The sequence below is a fragment of the Poecilia formosa genome, unplaced genomic scaffold, assembly GCF_000485575.1.
Source record: "Poecilia formosa unplaced genomic scaffold, Poecilia_formosa-5.1.2 Scaffold274, whole genome shotgun sequence".
In the NCBI taxonomy this organism is placed as follows: domain Eukaryota; kingdom Metazoa; phylum Chordata; class Actinopteri; order Cyprinodontiformes; family Poeciliidae; genus Poecilia; species Poecilia formosa.
The window spans coordinates 734,716-749,020 of record NW_006800213.1 but is presented as its reverse complement, the minus strand read 5'-3'; the positions used below and the strand labels follow the sequence as shown (position 1 = coordinate 749,020).

The following is a 14,305-nucleotide window of genomic DNA, read 5'->3' as shown; positions in this document are numbered from 1 at the left end:
CTCCCTAGAATTCTAACATACCAAACATATTTAAAATTACAACTTTTGACAAGGTGAAAAACGGACCGTATTTCTCTCTTTGTTACGTCTGTCAGTGGGTGATACTCATCAGGCAGCAAACAGAAACCTTTCCTCAGATAAATCCACTAGATTTACAAGTTTATAATAAGTTTGACCCTTCTTTGACCAGTCAAAGTACGAACGCTGTTAAAGAGCCAACTGTGGGCATTTGAGCAACAGAAACAGACCAGGCAGTAATGAATGATGGTGGCGCGGTCTGAAGAGTCAAGTTTTCTTTAACATCCTGTGAATGGCCGAGTGTGTGGTCCTTTGACCTCATCTAGAAATGCTTTAACTCTGAACATAGTTTAAAAATTCTGTTTTCTCTTTAAATCACAATTGTTGGCTATTTCATCATGCTGTGTATAATTTTAAATCTTAAGGAAAGTGTGTTGTATTACCATATTTTCCGCACTATAAGGCACACCAGATTATAAGGCGCACCTTCAGTGAATGGCCTATTTTAAAACTTTTTTCATATATAAGGTGCACCGGATTATAAGGCGCACAGAATAGACGCTGCAGTAGAGGCTGGAGTTAGGTTATGCATCCACTAGATGGAGCTGCACTAAAGTGAAGATCAACAAAACAGTCCAACTCCGGTCGGCGAGGAAAGCCTTCCGCGACTGGGCCGGGGCGTGGCCGGACGATGGTCACCCTTCTCCGTTCACGCACAGCATGTTGGTGGAAAACGTGGTGCTAAATGACCTGCAGATGACCTGTTTATAGACGGTCGGTAGGTAGATAGGTCAGTCAAACTTTATTAACAAACCAGCGTTCTGACAACTATCCCAGCATGCACCACACGCTTCTTCTTTTACGGGGGAAAATGAAGTCGGCGGCTGCTTACCGTAGTTGCTAGACCTGCTGTGGCTCAATATTGGTCCTTATATAAGGCGCACCGGATTATAAAGCGCACTGTCAACTTTTGAGGAAATTGAAGGTTTTTAGGTGCACCTTATAGTGCGGAGAATACGGTACTACAATTGGGTATTTGTTGGCTATAAAGTGTGGATATCAGTGGCACTAATTCACTCTTTACTTTCCAATTTTTTGTTAAAATTCTCTTTGCATCTCTGCCAACATATCTTTCAGATGTTTCTATGCCTCCCTTGGAAGGGAAACTGCAGAATACCCCCTGTGGTCACTGTGCACTGGCTTTTTTTTTTTTTTTTTGCATTTCCTTATTCACCATCTCCTTACCATCTAAACACTGTGTCTCATTTTCATCACTCGTTTTTCTGCTACAGCCCCCATTACATGTCTCTACTCTTTGGGGTACATAACTTCAAGGATCTCAGATCGCCTTTTTTTCTCCCCTTTCTGATGGAGCAAAAGCTTTTTTCTAAACGATATTACAATCCTGCCAAGATGCAAGTGGATGCTGGAGAGCAGGGGATCCATTTTATGGCACTTGTAAATCACTTAAACTGTCAGTGGTTTATCACATACTTTAGTACTTTTTTTTTTATCAAAGAGTACGTTAAAAAGTCATAAATAATTCTCCATATTTCTTTTAAAAATACGTTTGTATCTTGCATTGATCCATGCAGATGTTGGGTGAAGTTAATTATACTGCTTTTCTCCTCCTTTCTCCATCTACCTGTTAATCATTCATCGAAATAATTAATTCACCAAAGATGAAAAGATGTATCCTTAATAACAATGGGGACTGTTTTTCATTGCAGCTCTGCAGTTATGAATTTGGTTTGAAAAAAAAAAAACAAGAAAAGAAGCTGAATTTTGAACTGTTCTTACCTTTTAAAAACAACTGCTTCTCAATATCACCATCTTTTTGAGATGATCATAGCGACTGGTGATCTTCACAGGTGGTGAAGATTGACTTTCTTTTATCAAACTGATCACATATCACCCGAGTCTTTTCCTCCGTCTCACTCTGTGTTGTTAACTTAAGTGTAACCAATCCGCTGCTCTCTTTTTTTTCCCCCTGCTTGTTTTCATTTGTTAGTTTACCCTTTTGGTTTCTCTTCCCTTCACAATCCATCTGTTAGTCAGGCATCAAAACGTTTATCTTCTTCAATAAATAAAATCTCCTCATATGTGTGTCAGTGAATATATATGGAGATGTTAATGGGATAAAATTCATAATAATGTTCCTGACCTTGTATCATAGACATCCATGCAAAACTGAGTTAAATGGATGGGAAGAAAAGAGAGAAAGATTTCAGAGGTGTTCAAGAACCCCCTATGGTTTTCTCCTTCCCTATAAATAGGTCTTGAAACAAACTTGTTAACATGCAGTCTCTCACCCAGTCTCTAGAGCTTGATGATGAGTGCATTATATTTGAGTCCCAAAGGACATAAAGTTGAAAAAAAAAATGGGTGAAGGAAGTTTAAACATTTTTTTTTCTGCTGGGGGCTGCATTATATATTGAGAATGAGGCAGTGTAGAGTTTAGGAAAGAGAAGAATGGTTTGAACAGGGCAGCCACAGAAGACCATTCAGAGAAAAAGAAAAATAGAAAAAGAAGAACAGAAAACTGGAGCATAGATGCATTACACTGGTCCATTAATCAGTATCGCCCAAAAGGCCTTGGGTTGTCTGTGCACACACATACACACCTGTTTGTCTCTCATAATATTAAATGTCCTGTAGGGAGAGTGTCAGACTACAAAGTGCCTAATTGGCTGTTTGGCCTGTGAATCCGTCATACTGCCAGAGGACGAGAACTATACAAGTTGGCGCACTGAGCCTATTCTACTGTAAAGACGCTGTTTGCTAGGTGCAATTTAAACTTTACTGTACGACAGCTTGATGTAGGTAAATGCTTCTCTTGTGAACTTTCCAGACTGTGAATCAATCGGCTTTAACCTTTTGCTGTTCTAAGGACTGCAAAAATATTTGTAAAAATGATGCCAGTTTCACATTTAGAAACATTTTTGCATGTTCAGCAGAAACAATGTGACTTTTAGCAGAGATGCAAAAGGCTACTGGCAGGTATCAGAACCTCCTTGGATAATTAAAAATACCTGTTTTACAGTATTTACACCATATTAAAGGATATAATTGCATTGCAAACAAGTAGACATTGTTTTATGTAATTATTCCATGAGAATTTATTTTTATATCTGCAGTATATATAAAAATATTAGTTGGTTTTTTTTTTGTCATTTTCACCCAAAGTCATTAAGAGCCATTGTGGAAGATCCAAGCGCTCATTGAAGGTTCAGTCCCTGCAGTCCTTAGGAAAGTGTTTTACTATTGGGTTTCAAAATATTTGACGAAGAACTCTTCAATGAATCAAGCAAACAATTTTTTTATAAATGTGCGCGTTTGTGTCATTTTGTAGACCTCCACTGCTGTGGTGAACGTGGTGGTGACTGATGTGAATGACAACGATCCGGTGTTCAACTCTTCACTGCCGGTGAATCTCACCGTCACCGAGGAGCAGGACAACGCCTTCGTTGGGCAGATCGTGGTAAGGAGATCCGCCGTTGCGTACAAGACAAATCCTGGAAGCTAAAAACAACACAGTTGCTTCTTTAATGAGGTCCCCGTGTGAAAACAAAGGACATCGATGTGTTGATTGTGTTTTCCCGCAAGGCTGTGTACTTGTTTAAGCTTCTTTAATGAGCAATAATTTGTTCGTTTAATAATGACACTTGAACAAAAACATGATAATTAAGAAAAATTAATCTGACTGTTTCAACAAGTCCCTGATTGCACAATTTAAAACCCTAGCAGGGGGCCGAGTCAATGACAGATTACTTTTTGTCTGTATCATTTCTCATATGACACGGTCCAGCTCGCTCTACAGTGGAAATGGCACAAATCATTTTCTTGGAGTTTTAACCATCTGTTGGGATTTGAAACGTGGCTATTAGGACTGAAAGGCATAATGTTTTGTAGAATGTTGCCTTTTACACACACCCTCATTTTGAGCACGTATTTACCATCATTTCAAAGCATTACTCTCACATGGATTTACAAATTATCTCAATCTTTAGTAGCGACGGAAGTAAATAAATGCTGTCAAAACAGAAAGTTTACTCAAAATTACTTATGCCAAAAATATTCTGTGCACAATTAGCTTACGAACAATATCTTACTGCTTAGCAACGTGGGAACTGTGAGACTGTGAGCAGCTATGGTTAAACACACACAGCTATTTAAAGCTTATGCATAGATTAGTAATTTCTCCTAATTTGTCTTCCTGATTTGTACAAGATAAAGCGATATATTTGTAGCTCCGGCAGGAATTAACGTTTGTCTGTTTTTAACCTACATTAAAGCAAGGTTATGCTAATTTGTTGCATTAATTAGACTGCTAATTCTCCTCAGTGTATCTCCTTCAGCACATCTAAAGGAATGAAATAAACAGGTGCTCACACTTCACAGAAATAGTTACAGTGACTTTAATTAAACCCTCTGGTTACATTCATTTGCTGCGACAACCAAAGATAAATTTTACATAAGTTTGCTTGAGCGTTTGGGCGGCAAGCTTTGCAACTCCGTGTATTCTGGAAAGAAGCCCTGGTCTTCATCTGCAGGTTTTACACGAAGTTCTGATTGGTCTTCTTTTGACTCTATTGTTGGGGGTTGGAAAGGTGTGGTTTTAGCACACCACACCTTTCAGATTTTGATTTGTAAAGAATTCTGCAACAAATTTATCCATTTCCTTCCACTGGACAATTATTTGCAACTTTGTGTTTATTCGTGACATAAAACTGAAGCTGAGGTGAAGAAGGTGTGGCAACATCTTAAATCTTTTTTAAATATCAAGTGAATATATAAAACAATTGCCATTATTCAAAATCACTGCATAAAGTGTTTACAAAACATCACGTTCCAGACCTTAACACTGACTGGCCTATTTTCCTTAAGAGGCTCATGGGTGAATCTTACACTTTGATCAGCTCTGATTGTCTAAAGACACTTCTTCAGATGTGTGCTTACTTGGATTTACTTCTAGCTTAATTTATAGCCTTTGTACATTGGTGTCATGGGTTCTTTGATCCATCTGACTCTTTGCCAGTTTCTAAATGTTAATCAGCAGTTCAGCACTTGGACTATTCCTGTTTTAAATGTTTGACCCCTTGCACACCCTTGTATGGGATTTTGAACAAGTTGAGCAGTAGGTTCTAAATTTAAAAGTTAAATCACTTTCCTTTATTTTTGAGCACAAGGTTTGTAAATCCAGAAAACGCTTAATATCTTCCAGGCACTGTAATATTTTACTTTCACTCCACTTTTTGGTCTTGGGCCAAATGCAACATCCATAAGCCACGCCTGATCTGAACAGAGGGCACTTGAAACCATTCCAGTTCTGAACTTCCTGCCTTTCAAGGAACCTTGGACGGATTCCAAAGAAAAACAGACGGCGTTATCCCTCAGCGGGCCGGGAAAGGCACGACTCTGGGCGTCAGTCCAAACCAGGGCTCGTACCTGGGGGTTTAACCGTATTTCTGAATGAATTTGCAGACGTTACTTTACTTTAGAGATCAACGTATGGTAAAGCATGACAGAATAATCTACAAGGCTATGGGAAGACTTTGAGTGCCTGTGGAAAAAAACACACAAAATTGAGCAATCCAGTGGAGATGAAATAACCTGCAGAAGGACGAGGATGATTCCTGACCATTTTTTTGAGTAGCAAAATGTCTGGGAAAAGGAAAAGGTATCCTACAACTACATTAAGTATCTAACAAATGGAATACTATGAATAAAATGTAACAAGGTTTTTTTTTTTTATTAAATTCAATATAATTTGTAAACTAAAGCTGTGAATTTGCTTTCATAAACAAAGGCTAAAGAGAACCGGTTAGGCTAGCAACAGCTGTGCTACATTTTTCAATACTTTGGTAAACCCAAAGTTAAGTTCTGGATTCCCATCGCTTTAGCAAAAGAAAAAAAATCTGCTGGTGGACTTGCAATAAAAGACAGAGCAAAGAAAAAAGGAATACCTGACAGGAAATAACATATAGCAGATGTAGACAAGTTCCAGGTAAGTGTGAGGAAGAGACAGCTTTCTCAAGTTCAAAAGAAAAGGAAAGCTTATCTCTGCTGCACAGACAGTTCCTCCGCTCTCTTCCTGAGATTTTCAAAAAATAACAAAGTACGTCTTTATGGTCTGAAAACTTGTCTGGAGATAAAAGCTCTGGTCCTTAAACCAAATTGTATTCATTAATCTATCCACACCCTTATTTTGCAGGAGCCTAAATTACTTTAATTTCGATAATTGAATCCTTTTCATATAAAGGAAAAAAACAGAAAATAGCATTAATTTGAATATGCTGATGATTGCACAAGGTCAGTCTGTCCCTCCACTTTTTTATGTATAGATCGGGAAGGGTTTAGACTTCTCAAACTAAGTGCAGTTATAAAAATTTAAAATGCTCTAGCCGAAATCTCCATTTCGTTTTTCTTTAAAAAAAAAAAAAAAGTGCTATATGCCATATTCATTAAATCCTTTAATGAGTTCAAATGTACCTCAAAATGCTTTCATGCGTCACAAACTTTGTTGTATTTTATTGGGATTTTATGTGTTAGACACACAGAGTAGTGTGTAACTATGGGGAGAAAATAAAATCAGAAAATGTGGGGTGCATTTATGTTTAAGACCCTTTACTTTAAAAACATAAAAAACAGCATAGTCAATTACTTTCAGGGGTTACTTAATGGGTAAATAGCCCACATACAGTATGTTAGGTAACCAAGAACTGTAAAACCTGCACATTGACCTGAAAACATTTCCAGTGGCGGCTGCATCATGCTGTGGGGATGCTTTGCTACAGGATGGAGAGAGAAGCCTGCAAGAGTGTAACTTGATCAATAGAGTTAAAGGTTTCGAATATTAATCCTTTCATAAGGTCAGTTCACTTTATAAATATTTTTGGGCAGATCTGTTAGAAGCAATGAACGTGAAAAGAAACATTTGTTCCTTATCGCCATTCTGATTATTATCAAACAACTTTGGTCTTAAACTAATTTAAATAAAAAGGCTAACAAAAGCATTTTTATTTAAAAAGGCTTTTAAATAAATAATTGTTCAAACAATAATTGTTTGAATTCATGTAGAGAAACAGTCACATGAACTAACCGCATATAAAGTGGATTTCTAAGTCTTCCTTGTGTAGCTTATGTTGACGTGTAAACATTTTGAAAAACTTTATGGTTCAATCGGTGGAACACATTTGTGTTTAATGACATCAGGGAAATCTATGTAATTCAGAGTTGTGTATTGGTCTTGCAGTTTTCTCTGTACATTAAAGTCACAGATGCCAATGTGATGAGGAAAAAAGAAAAGAGGGTGACCTTAAAGAAAAGGCGCATTAGCACTTGCAACAGTCATTGTAATTATTGTATGGATAGTAGAAATTTCAGACTTATAGATTTTTTTTTAACACTGTGTTGAAAAGCAACAGACATAAGGCAGATTAGACATTATTTCCATTATGTTCGAGGCTGTTAACTGTCTGGTGTTATAATTATACTTCTGAAACTGTGAAAAACATGGTGAAGGAGAGATGAAAGATGAAGGGTTTATTTAAAAGAAGCACACATCATTAGATGCACAGCCAAGAAACTCAAATCACACTGAAGTATTTGACAAGAGGTGAATAATCCAGTCTTTGATTAATGTAATTTATTTTAGAAAATTTAATGCTGTAAAAATCTGGCGCTGGAGAAAAGCCCCGTGTTGCCTTTTCTGTAGTTTAATATCTGGTGTCATTTTTATTTGTCTATTAGTCTATAAAATAATATTTTCCTTTATTTTTTGAGATTTTAATTTGTCAAGAAGAGTTAAGCCAACATTCCAAAAAACAGCATTTCAATTATAAAACATTGATAGCATGTTTCCATGTGCCTTTAAAGCTTTATATGCATTTAGAAATTCATGTGAAATCTTAAAAGCAGTCAAAGTTACATAAATTATAGATTGACTTGTTTTTCTGTGTGATGCAGGCAAACAGGCGTCACATTATCAAAAATGACATAAGCTGGCAAGAGTTGATCACAGGAGATGTGGTTTTCAGTGGGGATGTTACAATCAGGACGTTTTATTCCCTTGTATCCTTCCTGAGTCAATTGGAGATTCATTCATTCATTCATTCATTTATTCATTCATTCATTCATTCATTCATTAATTTTGTAAATTAATTCAGAGATTATACTGAAAATGTTGTATAGCAAATCCAAAAAAACAAGTAACGACCCATTAAAAGCCAGATAATACTGTTTAAATAAACTTTTTTTCATTGTTTTGTTAAATTAGCAGATCTCAGTCACAGTGTTCAGTAAACTCCCATTTTGCTTCAGCCAACTGTGGACAAAACATATCCTGCTTCATAAACATATTCATAAAGGCCTCTAAAAGAAAATCAAAATTAAGCTGGAAGAAAGCACTTCAGAGAAAACAAAGACACAACATATTTCTGTGTCTTTGTGAACGTCTACAAAATATGCGTTATAGATCATCCCAAGTGCCAGCTTTCAAATGTCTGCTGCTTTTTACTGGATATGGATATGAATAAAAATATAATTGTGTGTAGTGGCTGTCACTCAGAAAAGAGTCGTCCTTTAACTATACACTTCCAAATTCATCCTCAACTTCTCAAATTTGGATTCCAAAACTCTTTGCGTCGCCTGTTTTTAATGCAAATCTGCATGCGATACTTTATACCAAGTAAAAACTGAAGGCAGCTTCCAAATCAGCCTGCAGCTTCTCTCCTGATTTACTTTCTGCCTCTATGACTGTCCGCATGTCAATTATCTCCCTTTTCCAAACAACCCATGATAATCACACAAAAGCTGGATGCCCCATTAAATTTCTAACACAGTTTCCCCCCCGGATGGCAATGAGTCACTGAATACAAATCAAATGGGGAGGACTCCTCACTCAGAGCACTGCCAAGACACTGTCTAATTTCCACTAATTCAAATAATTACTGCGCGAGATGGATTAAAAGTTTAATGAATGAAAATTGAGGAAATGTACAAAATGGGTCACCGCAAAAGCAAGTTGCTGCATTAAAGCAGAGTAAGTGGATTGTAAATATGAATGGAGATGATGGTGAGGTTGCTTTTTTCATGAACTTCTAATCACCAGGTAGATTTTCTTGGGCAGTTTTTGTGTTTGGTCCTTAAGCTCCTACAACCAGGAGCAAATGACTTTGTTTTCAATTTAAGTAAGTACAATTATGCAGTAGTTTTATTATCATTTTGCTTTTTATTCCCTCTTTTTAAAAAAGTATTTAAAACACATGTGTTACGTACGGTGGACCCTGGGTACAGCAGGCGCACAGAAATAGTTAAAATCTGGGAATATTTGGGAGCTCCTCTAAAAATGCTTATACCTGCCAAATTTATTAGTCCAAAAACCAACTATAACTTACAGTATTATGCATAAATACAGAACCTAACATCTACAGTCTCCTGTACTGTTGGAGCTAAAGCCAATCAGCAGCAAGACCAATAAATGGCAACTCTTGATTGGCTGCTTTGCAAATGGCAGCCAATAGCTAGTCAAGTAGCATTCAGCTTAGGTATCTCAGCTAAATATATGCTACATAAATAAATCTCTGGATAGGTGGGCTTCCCAGTTATATAAATAATAATGCAGTGATTTAGCTGATAACATTTGAACTACTTTTCTTACCGGCATGTTATCTTTTTTTAGTTTCCTTTTTATTAAAAGTTTGCCCTTCCTGTTTGTCCCTGCTCCTTTGCCGTAGAGTCCCCAAAGGAATCAGATGCAATGCACAGCTTGCTTTAATTACTGTTTGATGATGAAATGCGGCCGTCTCCACTATATTTTTTTCTTGTTTGTCTTAAATTTCACAACCCTGCTCCACCAACTTTTAATAGAGCTTGTCCTTATTTTCGTCATCAGTTGACACTATGTGCTTGTTAATTTCCTTTTGCTTTCAAGGTATTATGAACAATATTGGCCAGCGTTTTTTTTTTACTGACAAAAGAATTGCCAACCCCTAAAACCAGATCTGAAGCATCAAAGAGCCTTTTGAATTAGTGTCAGACTAAAAGGATCAACAAGGGCTACAACGTGAATAGGTCCTCACAAAGTTACACATTTATGTGTTTAGTGTAGTGCAGCACATAGTGTTCTTAACTTAAAAGCAAGTGAAGTAATTATTTTTTAAGTCTTCATGCTTTTGGTGAGAGCAACACCTGATTCAGCCCCGCACACAAGACCGTGTTAATGTGTCGTTTGCTCCGGTCTCATCCATTTTAATGCTGTCAGAGTGCTGATTGCACAGGATGAACATTCAGAGAGGTGGAGAGGAACACCAGCCAGCAATTTGTCACTTTCTTTCCACCTTATTTTACTAGTTGAAAAAGACTATGTGCAGAGGAAATCAGTTTGACTGCAGAGCAGTCACAGAAGGACAGCCAGATTCAAAAAGTGTAACAAACCAGAGAGGAGGACATTGTACTACATTTTTTATCAAGTTAAAACTGAAAGTACTGCTTCATTAAATGTGTGGAAGTTTAGATTTTTGCTGTAAAATACCTCCACAACCTCTGGGGGAAAAAATGCAAGGACAGAAGGATAGAGAGCACACATACCAATGTGCTGTCTGATTGAAGCTTACAATTTGTGTTCGCAGGAGATTACATTAAAAAGATGCTACACAGATTGCACAGTATTAGTAATAAACTTATGCAGTGTGCAATCTGTATAAGTTAGGTCACGAATATATTTGGTCTCATCGCTGGCTGCAGATGCTACATCAAAACCTTTAAAACGTTTTATTCATTCAAAAAGGGCGAGTGCCAGTGCAGCTGTCGTGGTAAAGAAATTTGATTTTAAAAAAATAGTCAAATATAGTACAGTTTGCTTTATTGTTGGACAATATGGTATTTGCTGGTCATTGTGTGTGTTAGTTTACAGGTGGTCTGAATTGGAGTTTGTAAAGTTGGAACTGTAACACAATTAGTCGTAAGAATAATTAGTCATCCAAAGGAACAGAAAATAAAAATATGTCAGCTTTTGCTGGTTGCATGACCTTGTCCTACTCCCCTCCAGGCTAGGTCAGTTGAGCTTAGTGTGTTCTGCAAAAGTAAACAGAAGCAGAAAGTATGGGAGCATGCACTGTGCACAATTATTAGGTAAGCGAGTATTCTGACCATATCGTCATTTTTAGGAATATTAGTTTATTTGAAAGTTTTAAATTGTTTGTTTATAATTCTCTATTAAACAGATGAAAGTAAAAAAACAAAGTGAGATGGGAAAACGTGTTTTTTTTAATATATATATTTCTGCTCAATAAAATTGTCTCTCTATTTGTACCCACATAGATATTCTCCTAAGAAAGTCAAAACATCACTTTTACTACCTTCGGTTAAGCTTTTATTAACATTTTGGATAAACAGAGCACTGTAATTACTGATTAATAAAAATAATCCTCAAAAATAGGACTTCCCTAATAATTATGCACACAGTGTAATGATTCTATTCCTGTAGACCACATGTGTCAAACTCAAGGCCCGCGGGCCACATGTGACCCGCCATGTCATTTTATGTGCCGCCCACCCTCCCCCAGCATTTTATAGGCCGATGATTGACTTAAAATAGGTTTTGAGCACGAATTGACTACAAACTACATCTCCCACAATGCATTCCGATTGTTACCAGCCAACATTACGGCTTCTNAATGCATTCCGATTGTTACCAGCCAACATTACGGCTTCTTGCCACTAGAGAGCAGCAGAGTCACCTCAAACTGCTTAATGATTTTCCCAGCGAATAAGACTGAGACATCAACAAGCTAACATCAAAACGTCCAAGAAAAGAAAAATGGATTTACAAGTAAGAATGTGAATGAAGATGTGTGTGAGTTGGTGTCAGGGCGGCAGGTCGCGCTAGACTTTTTTTTATCCCTTATCTTGACCGACAACATTAAAAAAAATCGGTCATGTACTATTTTTATCCGTGAAATTACAATCATATTAACATCGGCTATTTAGTCGCATTTTATGCGGTTTAGTTAATATTCACCGTGAATCCAGATCCCATCACAGATTAAGCAGATAAATGTATCTACATTTTCTCGTAGTGACAAAAACCACTGACTGAGGCCCCAATAACTTTTAATAAATTAAATTAAGCGACTTTACTTAAATTAGCATCACTTCATCCGCTGGGGTCTGAACGCACTTCCTCCTGGTTCCCATCTGCAGAAAAATCTGCGCTAATTCATCAGCCAGTTGGATCTGTCTGATCCAAACAGATCAACTGAACTCTAAGTGTTTTACCCTGCGTGGTCCGGTGTGCGCTTTTACCAGGATTTTTATTTATTTATTTATTTTTGCGTGGTTTCGCTTCTCCGAAACGGACAGTTGTTACGTATGCAGCTCCTCCAGAGCGCCGCTCTCCTGGGTAACGTGAACCCAGAAGGCTCCATTTGTTAAATCCGCTGGATGAGTTACTTCCAGCGGTTTCTAATTCTTCACAGTCCGCAGTGGTTGAGCAGCGGACTGCGCATGTTACAGTCTAATTAACTTTTGTATCGTCATTTATTTCCTCAAGATAAACTACCGGCTCCTCAAATGTATTAACACAACGTTGCATTCTCTTCAGTTTTCTCTGGTCTGTAATGGAGACTTGAATTTAACGCGCCATTTCAACCAAAGGTTTGTAATGCTTCCTAACCATTTTTTATTTGTAAGTATTGATTTTATTTTTTAGCCATTTAGCCAAGTCTCTGCTAATGACATCTTCAATACATTTTTTGATCCCAGGCTTAGTTTATGGACTGAACAGACAGAAACAGTTAACATTATACATATTGAACTGTTGATTTTATTATTGAATGATTCAAAAATAAAATTAATTGTAAAGTGATTTTATTTATTGTAGAGTGATTTTATTTTTGAACCCTCATTTATTGTAGAGTGTTGATTTTGAACCATTTAATTATAAAGTGTTGATTTTATTTTTGAAACCTCATTTAGTTTAGAGTGTTGATTTTATTTTTGAACCCTTGTTTATTTTGAAGTATTGATTGTCTGAAATACCTTACACATGAATTGCCCCATATGGGGTTTGAACCGATGACCTCAGCATTACCAGCACCGTGCTCTAACCTGCTGAGCTAACTCACCTACCTTACAAACTGTTGAGTTCCCATGGAGTTAAGAAGAACCCACATGATCTTACCACAATGAAGATTTGATAAAAGTGCTTATATTCTAATGTTTTTCAAAACAACATACATAATATTTTATTTCCCAGAGATTTTGTATTTTGAAGTGTTAATTGTATTTTTGAACCATTTTTAATTTTCAAGTGTTGATTGTATTTCAGAGATATTTTCTATTTTAATGTGTTCATTTTATTTTAGAACCATTTTTTATTTGTATGTATTGATTTTATTTTTTAGCCATTTAGCCAAGTCTCTGTAGAACCATTTGTCTCTGCTAATAACATCTTCAATACAATTTTTTGATCCCAGGCTTAGTTTATGGACTGTAATGTGAAATTAGGCACAAGTATAAGTCTGACAGTTTGTTCACCAAGTTACTGTGCTCTCTGAGAGGATCTGTGGTATAAGTATTTGACATTGTACCATGCCCATCATTGACATTAGTCTCTGACAAAATTTGGATCATCTACCAGGAACACCACAAAGAGCATGAGTTTCTGTAGTGTAGTGGTTATCACGTTTGCTTCACACGCAAAAGGTCTCTGGTTCGAAACCAGACAGAAACAGATTTTGCATGTTCTATTCATCACAGGTGTTTACTAAAGATCAACAAGGGCTCTGTGGTGTCATGGTCTATACTCTGAATCCAGGCATCTGAGTGCAAGCCTTAGTTGAAATTTTCATGTGTTGTATCTCACATCATCAACTTTGGAACCTCAAACTGAAACAAAGCAGAGAAGTTCAGTTCCTGTAGTGTAGTGGTTATCATGTTTGCTTTACACGCAAAAAGTCTCTGGTTCAAAACTAGACAGAAATGATTTTTGTAGGTTATGCATCTCTTAGGGTGCAGTGAGACAACAAGAGCCTTCCTCTTTGGTGATGGTTCATTTGCCAATCGACTTCAATGTAGGCTTCTTTGAAATCGAAGCTACTTTACTTCAATTACCAATTGGCAGTTCTATGGTGTAATGCACATAGGCCTGCGGGCCACATGTGCCCCCCCCCCCAGCATTTTATAGGCCGATGATTGACTTAAAATAGGTTTTGAGCACGAATTGACTACAAACTACATCTCCCATAATGCATTCCGATTGTTACCAGCCAACATTACGGCTTCT

At 37.0% G+C, this 14,305-nt stretch overlaps 1 protein-coding gene and 1 non-coding gene across 5 annotated transcripts in view; both read left to right on the top strand.

Moving 5' to 3' along the window:
* Positions 1-14,305, top strand: part of LOC103151212 (protocadherin-15-like) — a 196,638-nt gene that overhangs the window by 99,195 nt on the left and 83,138 nt on the right. For all 4 annotated transcript variants that reach the window (XM_016681248.1, XM_016681247.1, XM_016681249.1 and 1 more), the window contains exon 19: positions 3,371-3,499. In XM_016681248.1, the coding sequence (XP_016536734.1) occupies positions 3,371-3,499 (129 nt within the window). The remainder of the gene's footprint in view (positions 1-3,370; positions 3,500-14,305) is intronic.
* On the top strand, positions 13,681-13,753 carry trnav-cac (transfer RNA valine (anticodon CAC)). The gene has a single exon. It is a non-coding gene; the product is annotated as a tRNA-Val (tRNA).